The 19,518-nt window shown below is 42.2% G+C and overlaps 1 protein-coding gene across 1 annotated transcript in view; it reads left to right on the forward strand.

Moving 5' to 3' along the window:
* Positions 1–19,518, forward strand: part of RAB8A (RAB8A, member RAS oncogene family) — a 173,888-nt gene that overhangs the window by 100,936 nt on the left and 53,434 nt on the right. Inside the window, exons 3-4 of the mRNA XM_053702980.1 lie at positions 3,261–3,321; positions 6,749–6,826. Of these exons, the coding sequence (XP_053558955.1) occupies positions 3,261–3,321; positions 6,749–6,826 (139 nt within the window). The remainder of the gene's footprint in view (positions 1–3,260; positions 3,322–6,748; positions 6,827–19,518) is intronic.

The raw sequence follows: 19,518 nt of genomic DNA on the forward strand, positions 1-19,518 counted from the left end.
AGGTGGTAGGGGGCAGACTATCTCTCTGCGTCTCTCTGAGACGTTACAGACCCTTGGATCCTGGAGGTCGTCGCCCAGGGGTACAGGATAGGTTTCAAATCGTATCCGCCCAGAGGCAGGTTCCTTCTGTCAAACATCTCTTCAAGACCAGAAAAGAGAGATGCCTTTCTGGGGTGTGTGAGGGATCTCTCATCTCTTGGGGTAATCGCTCCAGTTGCTCCAGCAGAAAGAGGGCTGGGGTATTATTCAAAACTTTTTGTGGTCCCAAAGGAGGAGGGCACGTGTCGTTCAATTCTGGACCTAAAGGCCCTAAACAAGTTTTTGTCAGTCCCATCGTTCAAGATGGAAACGATCAGGTCAATTTTGCCTCTCGTTTAAGAGGGGCAATTCATGATGACTATTGATCTGAAGGATGCTTACCTTCATGTTCCAATTCACAAGGATCACTTCAAATACCTAAGGTTTGCCTTCCTGGACCAGCATCTTCCAGTTTGTGGCCCTTCCGTTTGGTCTGGCGACGACCCCAAGAGACTTTACAAAGGTTCCAGGAGCTCTTCTCGCAGTAGCGAGAGCCAGAGGTATTGCAGTGGCTTCGTATGTGGACGATATTCTGGTCCAGGCTCCATCCTACAGTCTGGCGGAGGATCATTCGAGAGCTCTCCTCCTTCTACTTAGATCTCACGGGTGGAAGATAAACGAAGGAAAGAGTTAATTTGTCCCCAGCAACAGGATGGAGTTTCTGGTTATGATACTAGATTCTTCTGCGATGACGATATTTCTGATGGACCAGAGACGTTGCAAGCTGGCATCCAACTGTCTAGCCCTGCAGTCATCCTCCAGGACATCTGTGGCCAGGTGTATGGAGGTAATCGGGCTCATGGTATCCAGCATAGATGTCATTCCATTCGCCAGGTATCATCTCAGACCTTTGCAGCTGTGCATGTTGAGACAATGGAATGGCGATCATTCAGATTTGTCCCAACAGATATATCTGGACAGACCGGTGCAGCTGTCTCAGGGGACAGCCTTTCTGAGACCATCCTGGGAGTTAGACTCGCATCCGTGGTTACAATCAGGATGGGGTGCCAGAAAGGCACAAGGCAGATGGACTCAAGAGGAATAGAGTCTACGTATAAACATTCTGGAACTTCGAGCAATATTAAATGCTCTGAGGGCTTGGACCCCTCTGGGGTCATTCCAATCGGACAACATCACCTCGGTGGCATGCATAAACCACCGGGGGGGGGGCAGAATCTCCTTAGCAATGAGGGAAGTATCTCAAATTCTGGGATGGGCAGAGACTCACAATTGTTCACTCTCAGCGATCCACATTCCGGGTGTGGACAACTGGGAAGTGGATTTTTTGAGCAGACAGACGTTTCATCCAGGAGAATGGTCTCTCCACCCGAGATGTTTGTGGATATCTGCAGCAAATGGGGACGCCGGAAATAGATCTCATGGCGTCCAGACTCAATTACAAGCTACCCAGATACGGGTCGCGATCCAGGGATCCCGAGGCTAAACTAAGATGCCTTGGCTGTACCCTTGGTCTTCAACCTAATTTACATATTTCCACCGTTGCCTCTGCTACCGCGAGTAGTGGCCCGCGTCAAGCAGCTGCAAGCTTCGGCTATTCTGATTGTTTCGTTGTGGCCTTGGAGGACGTGGTTTGCGGATCTAGTGGCAAGGTCGTCATATCCGCCGTGGAAGTTACCTTGTCGCAAGGATCTGCTAGTTCAAGGTCCTTTTCTACATCAAAATCTAGATTCTCTAAAGGCTGACTGCGTGGAGATTGAACACCTAGTTTTAGCCAAAAGAGGTTTTTCGGAGAGAGTGATCGACGCTCTCATCCAGGCCAGGAAGCCGGTCGCTAGACGCATCCACCACAAAGTGTGGAGGATCTACTTGTCCTGGTGTGAGGAACAAGGATATCCCTGGCATAAGGTCAGTGTATCAAGGATTTTGGCCTTTCTCCAGGATGGGTTGGAGCTTAAACTTGGTTCTTAAGGTTTTGCAGAGGGCTCCATTTGAGCCTATGCATGCCCTTGACATTAAGGTTCTTTAATGGAAAGTGCTATTATTACTGGCTATTGCATCGACACGCAGAGTCTCTGAGTTGGCGGCCATGCAATGTGAACCTCCCTACTTAGTTTTTCATGCTGATAAGGCTGTTCTTCGCACTGGATTGGGATTCCTTCCAAAGGTGGTGTTGAGTCGTAACATTAATCAGGAAATAGTTGTTCCTTCCTTATGGCCTAACCCTTCTTCCTCGAAGGAGAGGTTACTTCATAATCTGGAAGTGGTTCGGGCTTTGAAGTTTTATCTTCAGGCCACGAAGGAGTTCAGACAGACTTCGTCTTTATTTCTTGTGTATTCAGGAAAGTGCATGAGACAGAGGGCCTCTGACACTTCTTTGTCTTTTTGGTTGAGGAGTATGATCCGTCTGGCATATGAGACAGCGGGAGACAAGCCTCCTCAGAGGATTACGGCTCACTTGACTAGAGCTGTGGCCTCTTCTTGGGCCTTTAAGAATGAGGCTTCTATGGAGCAGATTTGTAAGGCGGCAACCAGGTCTTCCTTACATACTTTTGCAAAATTTTACAAGTTTGACGTCTTTGCTTCGGCGGAAGCAGCTTTTGGGAGAGGTTCTGCAGGCTGTGGTGCCCTCAGTATAGGGTCCGCCTCTTTCCCCTTCCGTTTAATTCATTCAGTGTCCTTTAGAGCTTTGGTATTTGTTCCCACAAGTGATGAATGAAGCAGTGGACACTCCACCCCTTTTAGATGGAAAACATAAATTATGCTTACCTGATAATTTCCATTGTGGGGAGGAGAGTCCATTGCACCCGCCCGTTCTCCTGTGGGCGGACCTAAATTTATTTTTGTTCTTCTGGCACCATTTATACCCTGATATTTCTCCTACTGTTCCTTGTTCCCTCGGTAGAATGACTGGGGGATGAGCAAAGTGGGGGAGGTATTTAAGCCTTTGGCTGGGGTGTCTTTGCCTTCTCCTGGTGGCCAGGTTCTTATTTCCCACAAGTGATAAATGAAGCAGTGGACTCTCCTCCCCACTATGGAAATGAAATTCAGGTAAGCATAATTTGTTTTTTTAACAACAACAAAAAAGTTTGAACCCGGTGTTCAAAAAACACTATTAATGACAAAATCTTTTAAAATGTAGGCATTTCTTATCTTGTTGCTCTTTTATATTGATGTCTTTATTGAAACAAAAAAAAAACTTTTTTTTTTTTTTTTAATACCAGGGATACTGCAGGACAGGAACGGTTTCGCACAATCACAACAGCTTATTACCGAGGGGCAATGGTAGGTATGATGGCAGGCAACTTATTCACTGCTAATTTGGACTTCTGTATCCAATAGGGTTGTCAACTCTGCCACGTTAACCTGACAAGTTAAATAATTTGATATTTTCGAAAAGTTATTTTATCCTCTATCAACAAAAGGGAATATAATGATGCAGATAATCTTGTTTTTTAGTAAACCTCCTGAAAGTTTAATGATACTGTTTCGTCTGACTAGTATGTGTTCAGAAATTTAGCAGAAAGTATGAGGGAAAAAAATCACTGACTATATGAAAATTCACACGTAACAGCAGTGGTTTGCAAAGATTCATTAAATGGATAACAGATTTTATTATTCTACCTGCGTTTTTGGAGTTCCTGTGGATTTCTCTATTGTATATGCATTATGTTAAGTTATTAATTTATTTGTATATTGAGACTTTTAATGATGTTTTACAGATATCCACAATCAGTATAGTATCATTCTTTCTAGTTGAGACAAAATGTGTCCTTTTTTTTCAAGATTCACACATTCTGTTTTTCTTACTTTATTTAATTGTTCAGGAACTTTATTATCAGGCAATTACTGAGACTTTGGGGCTGATTTATCAAGGGCCAAATGGCCCTGTTTGCTCGCCGGAAACACCAGTTATGAAGCAGCTGTCTTAAGACCGCTGCTCCTTAACTGGTCCGCTGCTTCTGAGGCTGCGGACATCAATCCGCTAGATCCTATACGATCGGGTTTGACACCCCCTGCTAGCGGCCGCAAATCTGCAAAGGGCGGTATTGCACAAGCAGTTCTGCAGAACTGCTTGTGCAATGTTAAATGCCGGGTCTATTTTCTATTAAGTATATATTTCTTCTATAAAGGTAAGACGGGTCCACGGATTCATCCTTTACTTGTGGGATATTATCCTCCTGCTAACAGGAAGTGGCAAAGAGCAGCGCAGCAGAGCTGTCTATATAGCTCCTCCCTTAGCTCCACCCCCCAGTCATTCTCTTTGCCTACTCTAAGTACTAGGAAGGGTAAAGTGGAATGGGGATTATGCAGATTTATCTCCTCAGATAAATCTGGACCAAGATGCCAGAGACTCTCTTCTTTGGTGGTTGTCACAGGATCATCTGTCCAAGGGAATGTGTTTCCGCAGGCCAGCGTGGGTCATAGTGACGACGGACGCCAGCCTATTGGGCTGGGGTGCAGTCTGGAATTCCCTGAAAGCACAGGGTTTGTGGACTCAGGAGGAGGCTCTCCTCCCAATAAATATTCTGGAACTGAGAGCGATATTTAATGCGCTTCAGGCGTGGCCTCAGCTGGCATCGGCCAGATTCATAAGATTCCAGTAGGACAATATCACGACTGTAGCATATATCAATCATCAGGGGGGAACAAAGAGTTCTCTAGCAATGATAGAGGTTGCCATCTATCAGCAATCTATATCCCAGGAGTGGAGAACTGGGAAGCGGATTTTCTAAGTCGTCAGACTTTTCATCCGGGGGGAGTGGGAACTCCATCCGGAGGTGTTTGCACAATTGATTCAGCAATGGGGCACACCAGAATTGGATCTGATGGCGTCTCGTCAGAATGCCAAACTTCCTTGTTACGGGTCCAGGTCAAGGGATCCTCAGGCAGTACTGATAGATGCTCTAGCAGTACCCTGGTCGTTCAACCTGGCTTATGTGTTTCCACCATTTCCTCTCCTTCCTCATTTGATTGCCAGAATCAAACAGGAGAGAGCTTCAGTGATTTTGATAGCACCTGCGTGGCCACGCAGGACTTGGTATGCAGACCTGGTGGACATGTCATCTCTTCCACCATGGACTGTGCCACTGAGACAGGACCTTCTGATTCAAGATCCGTTCCAGCATCCAAATCTAGTTTCTCTGCGACTCACTGCTTGGAGATTGAACGCTTGATCTTATCCAAGTGGGGGTTCTCTGAGTCGGTCATAGATACCTTGATTCAGGATCGTAAGCCTGTCACCAGGAAAATTTATCATAAGATATGGCGTAAATATCTTTATTGGTGCGAATCCAAAGGCTACTCATGGAGTAAGATCAGGATTCCTAGGTTTTTGTCCTTTCTCCAAGAAGGATTGGAGAAGGGGCTATCAGCTAGTTCCTTAAAGGGACAGATATCTGCTTTATCGATTTTACTGCACAAACGTCTGGCAGATGTTCCAGACGTTCTGTCAGGCTTTAGTTAGAATCAAGCCTGTGTTTAAACTTGTTGCTCCGCCATGGAGAATTTAGTTCTTAAAGTTCTTCAAGGGGTTCCGTTTGAACCTATGCATTCCAAAGATATTAAGCTTCTATCTTGGAAAGTTCTGTTTTTATTTGCTATCTCTTCGGCTCAAAGAGTTTCTGAACTATCTGCATTGCAATGCGACTCGCCTTATCTTGTTTTCCATGCTGATAAGGTGGTTTTGCGTACCAAACCTGGATTCCTTCCTAAGGTTGTAACTAATAAGAATATTAATCAGGAAATTGTTGTTCCTTCTCTGTGTCCTAATCCTTCCTCTAAGAAGGAGCGTCTGTTGCACAACTTGGAAGTGGTTCGTGCTTTGAAGTTTTACTTGCAAGCGACCAAAGATTTCCGTCAAACATCTTCTTTGTTTGTTGTCTATTCTGGAAAACGTAGAGTTCAAAAAGCTATGGCTACCTCTCTTGCCTTTTGGCTGAAAAGCATCATCCGTTTGGCATACGAGACTTCTGGACAGCAGCCTCCTGAAAGAATTACAGCTCACTCTATTAGAGCGGTGGCTTCCACATGGGCTTTTAAAAATGATGCGTCTGTTGAACAGATTTGTAAGGCTGCGACTTGGTCTTCGCTTCATACCTTTTACAAATTTGATAACTTTGCTTCTTCGGAGGCTATTTTTGGGAGAAAAGTTCTTCAAGCAGTGGTGCCTTCTGTTTAACCATCTGTCTTGTCCCTCCCGTTCATCCATGTCCTGTAGCTTTGGTATTGTATTACACAAGTAAAGGATGAATCCGTGGACTCGTCTTACCTTTATAGAAAAAAAGTAAATTTATGCTTACCTGATAAATTGATTTCTTCTATGGTAAGACGAGTCCATGGCCCGCCCTGTCATTTTAAGACGGATTATATTTTTTTGATTTAAACTTGTCACCTCTGCACCTTGTAGTTTCTCCTTTTTCTTCCTGTACCTTCGGTCGAATGACTGGGGGTGGAGCTAAGGGAGGAGCTATATGGACAGCTCTGGTGTGGTGCTCTTTGCCACTTCCTGTTAGCAGGAGGATAATATCCAACAAGTAAAGGATGAATCCGTGGACTCGTCGTACCATAGAAGAAATTAATTTATCAGGTAAGCATAAATTTACTTTTTTAGGAACGGTCAGTTTGAGATACTGCAGAAAAGCTTTCCTTGTTTATACAAATTATTTATATTTGTAGTAATCTACTTTTTTACTTTCCCTTTTATTTTCAGGGTATTATGTTGGTATATGATATCACCAATGAAAAATCCTTTGACAATATCAAAAATTGGATCAGAAATATAGAGGAAGTAAGTAGAAAGAAATTTGGAAATTCACCAAAAGATTTTCTATTTTTAAAATATTTGTTGGTGCTAATTTTTATGGATAGAACCAATGGCTTATAAAGCAGACAAGTCTGAAATAAGATGTAGACTTTACATTATAGGAACACGCTTGATGGGCCTTCTTCATCTGCTGTCAAATATCTAAGTTTATTAGAAATTGAACCACATTTTAAAACCATAATAACCACATAGATTCAAATTAGTACAAAACCACAAGTTCTATTTTTTTTTAAAGTATAAGAGGTAGGAAAATGTGAAAAAAGGGGGTGGGGGAAACTGCAATGAAAGAACCAGGTGAAATTAAAAGGACATTTTAAAGTGGTTTTGATTTTTAAATGTATGTGAAAATAATCGAATTCCGCTAAATGCCACCATATTCGGCATTCATTTCTATAACAAATGCTGAATACACATTTTTACTCATGTCTGATGTTTAGTGCTTATCTGTCCACCATCCAAACTTAGATTTTTATTATGGGCAGTGTGTTCTATATACATTTTCGTGTAGCACTAGCTTGTAGCCAAGTGATTGACCATTCTTGAAGGGATAGTAAAGTCAACATTTTAAACTTTCATGATTTGGATATAGCATGGGATTTTAACCAACCTTCCAGTTTACTTTTATTTAATTTGCTTTTAATTTCTTTGTATCCTTTATTGAAAAGCATATCTTGGTGGACTCAGGAGCAGGAATGCACTACTGGGAGCTAGTTGTGGATTGCTGGCTGCATGTATATGCCTCTTGTCATTGGCTAACTTAGTGTGGTCAACTAGCTCCCATAAGTGCATTATTGCTCATTCAACAAAGGATACCAAGAAAATGAGGCACATTTGATAATACAGAAAGGAATAAATAATAAGCGCAGGGTGGAACCACCAAACTCCTGAGACACCTAGGGGTCCCTATAATAGGTATAAAAAGAAAATGCACAATACAATTAAACAGGAGCACTATAGCTAAAGGTGGGTAAACAAATAATTAAATATGTGTTAATAGTGGTCCTATTAATATACAAACCTATCGGTGTGTTCAAACAAAATAAACAAGTGATATAAAGTGGGCATGTAGAAACTTAAAAATCTCTGTATACCATAGATACAGCGTGAATACAAGGTGTAAAAGTAATAAACTAATAATAATCAAAAAAGAACGTAGTAATGAACTAAGCAGTGACAATATAGTGTGTAGGTGCAAAATTATAAATAATAACTATCCAAAAGTTAAAATGAGTAACAAGGCTCTGCCTAAAATTTAATCAGAACATCATATACAGACAGAAATAATAATACAATATATGATTCAAAACGGACGTCTCTGTGTAAAAAAGAGGTTGCCACCACAAAAAAATACAGTCAATGAGAGGCTTTCTTTCCAAATAGAAACGCCAATAGTCCGGATAAACAGTTATTTTTAGAAGAGGAGATCTCAAGCTTACCCCCAAACAGTTTGACAGTCGGTTCCGTTGAATGAAGTTACCGCCGTTGCGGAGTGACGTCACCTTTTCTAGGCGCTGTCCTTTAATGTGCAATATGATTGGTCCTTGGATGATCAGCTTGAAACTTTTAGCCGCCGTGTTCCGTAGGACAGAGTATCGGCTCTTAAGTGCCGAAAAGCTCGCAGGATACTACTTAAATATGTTTTAGAAGGTGCAAGTAGTAGACTTGATAAATGATCCTTGGTCTCACCTCAGACCGGAGTAACAATGTTCAATGTACAGATAGGTGCCAGTGTGCAGTAAGTTCGTCCTGGCTCTTTGGGTAATGCTGATTTGTCAGATAAATGTTTCCCAAATTCTGTTTTTAGCCAGTCACCAGCAGCAGCACATGACATATTGTAGAAGAGATTGTAGCTTCAACTACAAATAAAATGATTATTGTTCATAAGTAGCAACTAACATCAACGCGTTTCTCCCTATACAGGGCTTTTTCAAGATGAAAGTGTTGCAACAGGTGCACCTTTTTAAAGGTGTTTCCCAATTTTTAATTGGTCATATTAGATGAGTCATAGTTAAGGTGGTATAAAACATTTTTAGTAAGGTGGTATTGGCAAACCTATATACCATACTTTAAAAATACTCAATATTATTATACTCTATATTTACTCTATATAGTTATATAGATATTGAGTATTTTTATGTGTATGGTATTTTTATGAGTATGGTTGCCTTTAACAATATAGGTTTGCCAATACCACCTTACTAAAATGTTTTATACCACCTTAACTATGACTCATCTAATATGACCAATTAAAAATTGGGAAACACCTTTAAAAAGGTGCACCTGTTGCAACACTTTCATCTTGAAAAAGCCCTGTATAGGGAGAAACGCGTTGTTAGTTGCTACTTATGAACAATACTCATTTTATTTGTAGTTGAAGCTACAATCTCTTCTACAATTTGTCATTGTGCTGCTGCTGGTGACTGGCTAAAAACAGAATTTGGGAAACATTTATCTGACAAATCAGCATTACCCAAAGAGCCAGGACGAACTTACTGCACACTGGCACCTATCTGTACATTGAAAATTGTTACTCCGGTCTGAGGTGAGACCAAGGATCATTTATAAAGTCTACTAATTGCACCTTCTAAAACATATTTAAGAAGTATCCTGCATGCTTTTCGGCACTTAAGAGCGGATACTCTGTCCTACAGAACACGGCGGCTAAAAGTTTCAAGCTGATCATCCAAGGACCAATCATATTGCACATTAAGGACAGCACCTAGAAAAGTGACGTCACTCCGCAACGGCGGTAACTTCATTCAACGGAACCGACTGTCAAACTGTTTGGGGGTAAGCTTGAGAACTCCTCTTCTAAAAATAACTGTTTATCCGGACTATTGGCGTTTCTATTTGGAAAGAAAGCCTCTCATTGACTGTCTATTTTTTGTGGTGGCAACCTCTTTTTTTACACAGAGACGTCTGTTTTTAATCATATTGTATTATTATTTCTGTCTGTATATGGTGTTCTGATTAAATTTTAGGCAGAGCCTTCTTACTCATTTTAACTTTTGGATAGTTATTATTTATAATTTCTCTTGTTAAGTGTATCCAGTCCACGGATCATCCATTACTTGTGGGATATTCTCCTTCCCAACAGGAAGTTGCAAGAGGATCACCCACAGCAGAGCTGCTATATAGCTCCTCCCCTCACTGCCATATCCAGTCATTCTCTTGCAACTCTCAACAAAGATGGAGGTCGTAAGAGGACTGTGGTGTTTTATACTTAGTTTATTTCTTCAATCAAAAGTTTGTTATTTTTAAATGGTACCGGAGTGTACTGTTTATCTCAGGTAGCATTTAGAAGAAGAATCTGCCTGCGTTTTCTATGATCTTAGCAGAAGTAACTAAGATCCTTTGCTGTTCTCACATATTCTGAGGAGTGGGGTAACTTCAGAGGGGGAATAGCGTGCAGTTTTTCCTGCAATAAGGTATGTGCAGTTAATATTTTTCTATGGATGGAATTTGCTAGAAAATTCTGCTGATACCGAAGTAATGTAAGTAAAGCCTTAAATGCAGTGATAGCGATTGGTATCAGGCTTATTAATAGAGATACATACTCTTATAAAAGTGTATTTTAAAACGTTTGCTTCCATGTTTAATCGTTTTTTTATATATGTTTGGTGATAAAACTTATTGGGGCCTAGTTTTTTTCCACATGGCTGGCTTGAATTTTGCCTAGAAACAGTTCCCTGAGGCTTTCCACTGTTGTAATATAAGTGGGAGGGGCCTATTTTAGCGCTTTTTTGCGCAGCAAAAATTACAGACACAGACATCCAGCTTCTTCCTGCATGATCCAGGACTTCTCTGAAGGGCTCAAAAGACTTCAAAAGTCGTATTGAGGGAGGTAAAAAGCCACAGTAGAGCTGTGGCAGTTGTGACTGTTTAAAAAAAACAAAAAACGTTTTTGTCATTTGTTATTCCAGTTTTGGTATTAAGGGGTTAATCATCCATTTGCAAGTGGGTGCAATGCTCTAATTTATTACATACACTGTAAAAATTTCGTTAGTGTAACTGCCTTTTTTCACTGTTATTTCAAATTTGGAGAAAATTTGTGTTTCTTAAAGGCGCAGTAACGTTTTTATATTGCTTGTAAACTTGTTTTAAAGTGTTTTCCAAGCTTGCTAGTCTCATTGCTAGTCTGTTTAAACATGTCACTACACAGGACTTATGGCAGACGGTCCCTAAGGTGGAGGGAGCAGTTTCTACTTTAGCAAAGCATACCACTATCCCGGTTGAGGACAGTTGTGCTTTTTCAGATCCAATGGATAAAAAATTGGAGGGTTACCTTAAGAAAATGTTTATTCAACAAGATTTTATTTTACAGCCCCTTGCATGCATTGCGCCTGTCACTGCTGCGGCGGCATTCTGGTTTGAGGCCCTGGAAGAGGCCATCCATACAGCTCCATTGAATGAAATTATTGACAAGCTTAGAACGCTTAAGCTAGCTAACTCATTTGTTTCTGATGCCATTGTTCATTTGACTAAACTAACGGCTAAGAATTCCGGATTCGCCATCCAGGCGCGTAGGGCGCTATGGCTTAAATCCTGGTCAGCTGACGTGACTTCAAAGTCTAAATTACTCAACATTCCTTTCAAGGGGCAGACCTTATTCGGGCCTGGCTTGAAGGAAATTATTGCTGACATTACTGGAGGCAAGGGTCATACCCTTCCTCAGGACAGGGCCAAATCAAAGGCCAAACAGTCTAATTTTCGTGCCTTTCGAAATTTCAAGGCAGGAGCAGCATCAACTTCCTCCGCTTCAAAACAAGAGGGAACTGTTGCTCATTCCGGACAGGCCTGGAAACCTAACCAGTCCTGGAACAAGGGCAAGCAGGCCAGAAAGCCTGCTGCTGCCCCCAAAGACAGCATGAAGGGACGGCCCCCTATCCGGAAACGGATCTAGTGGGGGGCAGACTTTCTCTCTTCGCCCAGGCGTGGGCAAGAGATGTTCAGGATCCCTGGGCGTTGGAGATCATATCTCAGGGATATCTTCTGGACTTCAAAGCTTCTCCTCCACAAGGGAGATTTCATCTTTCAAGGTTATCAGCAAACCAGATAAAGAAAGAGGCATTCCTAAGCTGTGTGCAAGACCTCCTAGTAATGGGAGTGATCCATCCAGTTCCGCGGACGGAACAAGGACAGGGGTTTTATTCAAATCTGTTTGTGGTTCCCAAGAAAGAGGGAACCTTCAGACCAATCTTGGATCTAAAGATCTTAAACAAATTCCTCAGAGTTCCATCATTCAAAATGGAAACTATTCGGACCATCCTACCCATGATCCAAGAGGGTCAGTACATGACCACAGTGGACTTAAAGGATGCCTACCTTCATATACCGATTCACAAAGATCATCATCGGTTCCTAAGGTTTGCCTTTCTAGACAGGCATTACCAATTTGTAGCTCTTCCCTTCGGGTTGGCCACTGCCCCGAGAATTTTTACAAAGGTTCTGGGCTCACTTCTGGCGGTTCTAAGACCGTGAGGCATAGCGGTGGCTCCGTATCTAGACGTAATCCTGATACAGGCGTCAAGCTTTCAAATTGCCAAGTCTCATACAGATATAGTTCTGGCATTTCTGAGGTTGCATGGGTGGAAAGGGAACGTGGAAAAGAGTTCTCTATCCTCACTCACAAGAGTCTCCTTCCTAGGGACTCTTATAGATTCTGTAGAGATGAAAATTTACCTGACGGAGTCCAGGTTATCAAAACTTCTAAATGCTTGCCGTGTCCTTCATTCCATTCCACGCCCGTCAGTGGCTCAGTGCATGGAAGTAATCGGCTTAATGGTAGCGGCAATGGACATAGTGCCATTTGCGCGCCTGCATCTCAGACCGCTGCAATTATGCATGCTAAGTCAGTGGAATGGGGATTACACAGATTTGTCCCCTCTACTAAATCTGGATCAAGAGACCAGAGATTCTCTTCTCTGGTGGCTATCTCGGGTCCATCTGTCCAAGGGTATGACCTTTTGCAGGCCAGACTGGACGATTGTAACAGATGCCAGCCTTCTAGGTTGGGGTGCAGTCTGGAACTCCCTGAAGGCTCCAGGGATCGTGGACTCAGGAGGAGAAACTCCTCCCAATAAATATTCTGGAGTTAAGAGCAATATTCAATGCTCTTCTAGCTTGGCCTCAGTTAGCAACCCTGAGGTTCATCAGATTTCAGTCGGACAACATCACGACTGTGGCTTACATCAACCATCAAGGGGGAACCAGGAGTTCCCTAGCGATTTTAGAAGTCTCAAAGATAATTCGCTGGGCAGAGTCTCACTCTTGCCACCTGTCAGCGATCCACATCCCAGGCATAGAGAACTGGGAGGCGGATTTTCTAAGTCATCAGACTTTTCATCCGGGGGAGTGGGAACTCCATCCGGAGGTGTTTGCTCAACTGGTCCATCGTTGGGGCAAACCAGAACTGGATCTCATGGCGTCTCGCCAGAACACCAAGCTTCCTTGTTACGGATCCAGGTCCAGATACCCGGGAGCAACGCTGATAGATGCTCTAGCAGCTCCTTGGTTCTTCAACCTGGCTTATGTGTTTCCACCGTTTCCTCTGCTCCCTCGACTGATTGCCAAAATCAAGCAGGAGAGAGCATCGGTGATTCTGATAGCGCCTGCGTGGCCACGCAGGACCTGGTATGCAGACCTAGTGGACATGTCATCTCTTCCACCATGGACTCTGCCTCTGAGGCAGGACCTTCCAATTCAAGGTCCTTTCAATCATCCAAATCTAATTTCTCTGAGACTGACTGCATGGAGATTGAACGCTTGATTCTATCAAGGCGTGGCTTCTCCGAGTCAGTCATTGATACCTTAATACAGGCACGGAAGCCTGTCACCAGGAAAATCTACCATAAGATATGGCGTAAATATCTTTATTGGTGTGAATCCAAGAGTTACTCATGGAGTAAGGTTAGGATTCCTAGGATATTGTCCTTTCTCCAAGAGGGTTTGGACAAAGGCTTATCAGCTAGTTCTTTAAAGGGACAGTTCTCTGCTCTGTCTATTCTTTTGCACAAGCGTCTGGCAGAAGTTCCAGACGTCCAGGCATTTTGTCAGGCTTTGGTTAGGATTAAGCCTGTATTTAAAACTGTTGCTCCCCCGTGGAGCTTAAACTTGGTTCTTAAAGTTCTTCAGGGAGTTCCGTTTGAACCCCTTCATTCCATTGATATTAAACTTTTATCTTGGAAAGTTCTGTTTTTGATGTATATTTCCTCGGCTCGAAGAGTCTCTGAGTTATCTGCCTTACATTGTGATTCTCCTTATCTGATTTTTCATTCAGACAAGGTAGTTCTGCGTACCAAACCTGGGTTTTTACCTAAGGTGGGTTCTAACAGGAATATCAATCAAGAGATTGTTGTTCCATCATTGTGTCCTAATCCTTCTTCAAAGAAGGAACGTCTTTTGCATAATCTGGACGTAGTCCGTGCCTTGAAGTTTTACTTACAGGCTACTAAAGATTTTCGTCAAACATCTGCCCTGTTTGTCGTTTACTCTGGACAGAGGAGAGGTCAAAAAGCTTCGGCAACCTCTCTCTCCTTTTGGCTTCGTAGCATAATACGCTTAGCCTATGAGACTGCTGGACAGTAGCCACCTGAAAGGATTACAGCTCATTCTACTAGAGCTGTGGCTTCCACCTGGGCCTTTAAAAATGAGGCCTCTGTTGAACAGATTTGCAAGGCTGCGACTTGGTCTTCGCTTCACACCTTTTCAAAATTTTACAAATTTGATACTTTTGCTTCTTCGGAGGATGTTTTTGGGAGAAAGGTTCTACAGGCAGTGGTTCCTTCCGTTTAAGTTCCTGCCTTGTCCCTCCCATCATCCGTGTACTTTAGCTTTGGTATTGGTATCCCACAAGTAATGGATGATCCGTGGACTGGATACACTTAACAAGAGAAAACATAATTTATGCTTACCTGATAAATTTATTTCTCATGTAGTGTATCCAGTCCACGGCCCGCCCTGTCCTTTTAAGGCAGGTCTAAATTTTAATTAAACTACAGTCACCACTGCACCCTATGGTTTCTCCTTTCTCGTCTTGTTTCGGTCGAATGACTGGATATGTCAGTGAGGGGAGGAGCTATATAGCAGCTCTGCTGTGGGTGATCCTCTTGCAACTTCCTGTTGGGAAGGAGAATATCCCACAAGTAATGGATGATCCGTGGACTGGATACACTACAAGAGAAATAAATTTATCAGGTAAGCATAAATTATGTTTTTGCACCTACACACTATATTGTCACTGCTTAGTTCATTACTACGTTCTTTTTTGATTATTATTAGTTTATTACTTTTACACCTTGTATTCACGCTGTATCTATGGTATACAGAGATTTTTAAGTTTCTACATGCCCACTTTATATCACTTGTTTATTTTGTTTGAACACACCGATAGGTTTGTATATTAATAGGACCACTATTAACACATATTTAATTATTTGTTTACCCACCTTTAGCTACAGCACTCCTGTTTAATTGTATTGTGCACATTTGATAATAGTAAATTGAAAATATGTTTAAAGTCATATTCTCTGTCTAAAAGGACATGAAAACCAAATTTTTCTTTCATGATTTAAAGGAACAGTTTAATAAAAAATGTTCTCCCCTTTAATTTATTCCGTATGATCCACTTTACCTGCTGGAGTGTATTAAATTGTTTACAAGTATTTCCTTTACCCTTATATTGGCATTTTAAATGGCTGATTTAGCCTGTGGTATCACCACCTATTCTGAACGTTTCTGGCCTTAGGTCCAAGCTATAGATAGCTGTGTAAACACAGTCAGCAGAAGGAATTACACTCCCAGAGGGGTATAGAAGAGATAAGGTAATACAATGTTAATTTTCCATTGTTGTCTCCAAGTATTGGTCTTTGGTTTATGGACAGATATAAGATAAAGAAGCATTTATATGTACACAATGTGATACAGCAATGAGATCTGATTATACCTACAAGCTCAACCCATTTTATTAGGTTGGGGCTTCAAAACACAAAATCAGCAATGTCATATACACAAATAAACCTTAAAAAGCAAATTCTCATACATTTTATACTCTGCAATTGGTAAAAAAAAAAAATTAGAAACACATTATGGGAAAAACTATTTTATAGTATACTGTCCCTTTAAGACTAGTTGGAAGGAAGATCATTTTCTATACTGGCATCAACAAGTTGCAGAGCTGATATACTGTGTGTTTATCCCCTTTGCGGCAATGCTCTACTGGTCCAGAGCTGCACATTGTTGCAATGAGGAAGCAACGTATAGCAGCCAATCAGTGGCCATGATAGCTTATTCCATTGCTGCTAAAAGCTGATTTAACTATGTATGTAAACCTTTGTGGGTGTTAAATATACAGTTCTCTTCAAACAATAGTTCGGTAAGAAAATGTTCTACTGTATTAGAGCATTGTTTCTCCAACATAGGTGTGTCCGGTCCACGGCGTCATCCTTACTTGTGGGATATTCTCTTCCCCAACAGGAAATGGCAAAGAGCCCAGCAAAGCTGGTCACATGATCCCTCCTAGGCTCCGCCTACCCCAGTCATTCTCTTTGCCGTTGTACAGGCAACATCTCCACGGAGATGGCTTAGAGTTTTTTAGTGTTTAACTGTAGTTTTTATTATTCAATCAAGAGTTTGTTATTTTAAAATAGTGCTGGTATGTACTATTTACTCAGAAACAGAAAAGAGATGAAGATTTCTGTTTGTATGAGGAAAATGATTTTAGCAACCGTTACTAAAATCCATGGCTGTTCCACACAGGACTGTTGAGAGGAATTAACTTCAGTTGGGGGAACAGTGAGCAGTCTCTTGCTGCTTGAGGTATGACACATTCTAACAAGACGATGTAATGCTGGAAGCTGTCATTTTCCCTATGGGATCCGGTAAGCCATGTTTATTAAGATTGTAAATAAGGGCTTCACAAGGGCTTATTAAGACTGTAGACTTTTTCTGGGCTAAATCGATTCATTATTAACACATATTTAGCCTTGAGGAATCATTTAATCTGGGTATTTTGATAAGTTTATATCGGCAGGCACTTTTTTAGACACCTTTCTCTTTAGGGGCTTTCCCAAATCATAGGCAGAGCCTCATTTTCGCGCCGGTGTTGCGCACTTGTTTTTGAGAGGCATGACATACAGTCGCATGTGTGAGGAGCTCTGATACATAGAAAAGACTTTCTGAAGGCGTCATTTGGTATCGTATTCCCCTTTGGGCTTGGTTGGGTCTCAGCAAAGCAGACACCAGGGACTGTAAAGGGGTTAAAGTTAAGAACGGCTCCGGTTCCGTTATTTTAAGGGTTAAAGCTTCCAAATTTGGGGTGCAATACTTTTAAGGCTTTAAGACACTGTGGTGAAATTTTGGTGAATTTTGAACAATTCCTTCATATTTTTTCGCAATTGCAGTAATAAAGTGTGTTCAGTTTAAAATTTAAAGTGACAGTAACGGTTTTATTTTAAAACGTTTTTTGTACTTTGTTATCAAGTTTATGCCTGTTTAACATGTCTGAACTACCAGATAGACTGTGTTCTGAATGTGGGGAAGCCAGAGTTCCTTCTCATTTAAATAAATGTGATTTATGTGACAATGACAATGATGCCCAAGATGATTCCTCAAGTGAGGGGAGTAAGCATGGTACTGCATCATTCCCTCCTTCGTCTACACGAGTCTTGCCCACTCAGGAGGCCCCTAGTACATCTAGCGCGCCAATACTCCTTACTATGCAACAATTAACGGCTGTAATGGATAATTCTGTCAAAAACATTTTAGCCAAAATGCACACTTATCAGCGTAAGCGCGACTGCTCCGTTTTAGATACTGAAGAGCATGACGACGCTGATAATAATGGTTCTGAAGGGCCCCTAAACCAGTCTGATGGGGCCAGGGAGGTTTTGTCTGAGGGAGAAATTACTGATTCAGGGAACATTTCTCAACAAGCTGAACCTGATGTGATTACGTTTAAATTTAAGTTGGAACATCTCCGCATTCTGCTTAAGGAGGTATTATCCACTCTGGATGATTGTGACAAGTTGGTCATCCCAGAGAAACTATGTAAAATGGACAAGTTCCTAGAGGTCCCGGGGCTCCCAGAAGCTTTTCCTATACCCAAGCGGGTGGCGGACATTGTAAATAAAGAATGGGAAAGGCCCGGTATTCCTTTCGTCCCTCCCCCCATATTTAAAAAATTGTTTCCTATGGTCGACCCCAGAAAGGACTTATGGCAGACAGTCCCCAAGGTCGAGGGAGCGGTTTCCACTTTAAACAAACGCACCACTATACCCATAGAAGATAGTTGTGCTTTCAAAGATCCTATGGATAAAAAATTAGAAGGTTTACTTAAAAAGATGTTTGTTCAGCAGGGTTACCTTCTACAACCAATTTCATGCATTGTCCCTGTCGCTACAGCCGCGTGTTTCTGGTTCGATGAGCTGGTAAAGGCGGTCGATAGTGATTCTCCTCCTTATGAGGAGATTATGGACAGAATCAATGCTCTCAAATTGGCTAATTCTTTCACCCTAGACGCCACTTTGCAATTGGCTAGGTTAGCGGCTAAGAATTCTGGGTTTGCTATTGTGGCGCGCAGAGCGCTTTGGTTGAAATCTTGGTCAGCTGATGCGTCTTCCAAGAACAAGCTACTTAACATTCCTTTCAAGGGGAAAACGCTGTTTGGCCCTGACTTGAAAGAGATTATCTCTGATATCACTGGGGGTAAGGGCCATGCCCTTCCTCAGGATCGGCCTTTCAAGGCCAAAAATAAACCTAATTTTCGTCCCTTTCGTAGAAACGGACCAGCCCAAAGTGCTACGTCCTCTAAGCAAGAGGGTAATACTTCTCAAGCCAAGCCAGCTTGGAGACCAATGCAAGGCTGGAACAAGGGAAAGCAGGCCAAGAAACCTGTCACTGCTACCAAGACAGCATGAAATGTTGGCCCCCGATCCGGGACCGGATCTGGTGGGGGGCAGACTCTCTCTCTTCGCTCGGGCTTGGGCAAGAGATGTTCTGGATCCTTGGGCGCTAGAAATAGTCTCCCAAGGTTATCTTCTGGAATTCAAGGGGCTTCCCCCAAGGGGGAGGTTCCACAGGTCTCAGTTGTCTTCAGACCACATAAAAAGACAGGCATTCTTACGTTGTGTAGAAGACCTGTTAAAAATGGGAGTGATTCATCCTGTTCCATTAGGAGAACAAGGGATGGGGTTCTACTCCAATCTGTTCATAGTTCCCAAAAAAGAGGGAACGTTCAGACCAATCTTAGATCTCAAGATCTTAAACAAGTTTCTCAAGGTTCCATCGTTCAAAATGGAAACCATTCGAACAATTCTTCCTTCCATCCAGGAAGGTCAATTCATGACCACGGTGGATTTAAAGGATGCGTATCTACATATTCCTATCCACAAGGAACATCATCGGTTCCTAAGGTTCGCATTCCTGGACAAGCATTACCAGTTCGTGGCGCTTCCTTTTGGATTAGCCACTGCTCCAAGGATTTTCACAAAGGTACTAGGGTCCCTTCTAGCTGTGCTAAGACCAAGGGGCATTGCTGTAGTACCTTACTTGGACGACATTCTGATTCAAGCGTCGTCCCTTCCTCAAGCAAAGGCTCACACGGACATTGTCCTGGCCTTTCTCAGATCTCACGGATGGAAAGTGAACGTGGAAAAGAG

This window comes from Bombina bombina, chromosome 2 (genome assembly GCF_027579735.1).
Source record: "Bombina bombina isolate aBomBom1 chromosome 2, aBomBom1.pri, whole genome shotgun sequence".
NCBI lineage: Eukaryota > Metazoa > Chordata > Amphibia > Anura > Bombinatoridae > Bombina > Bombina bombina.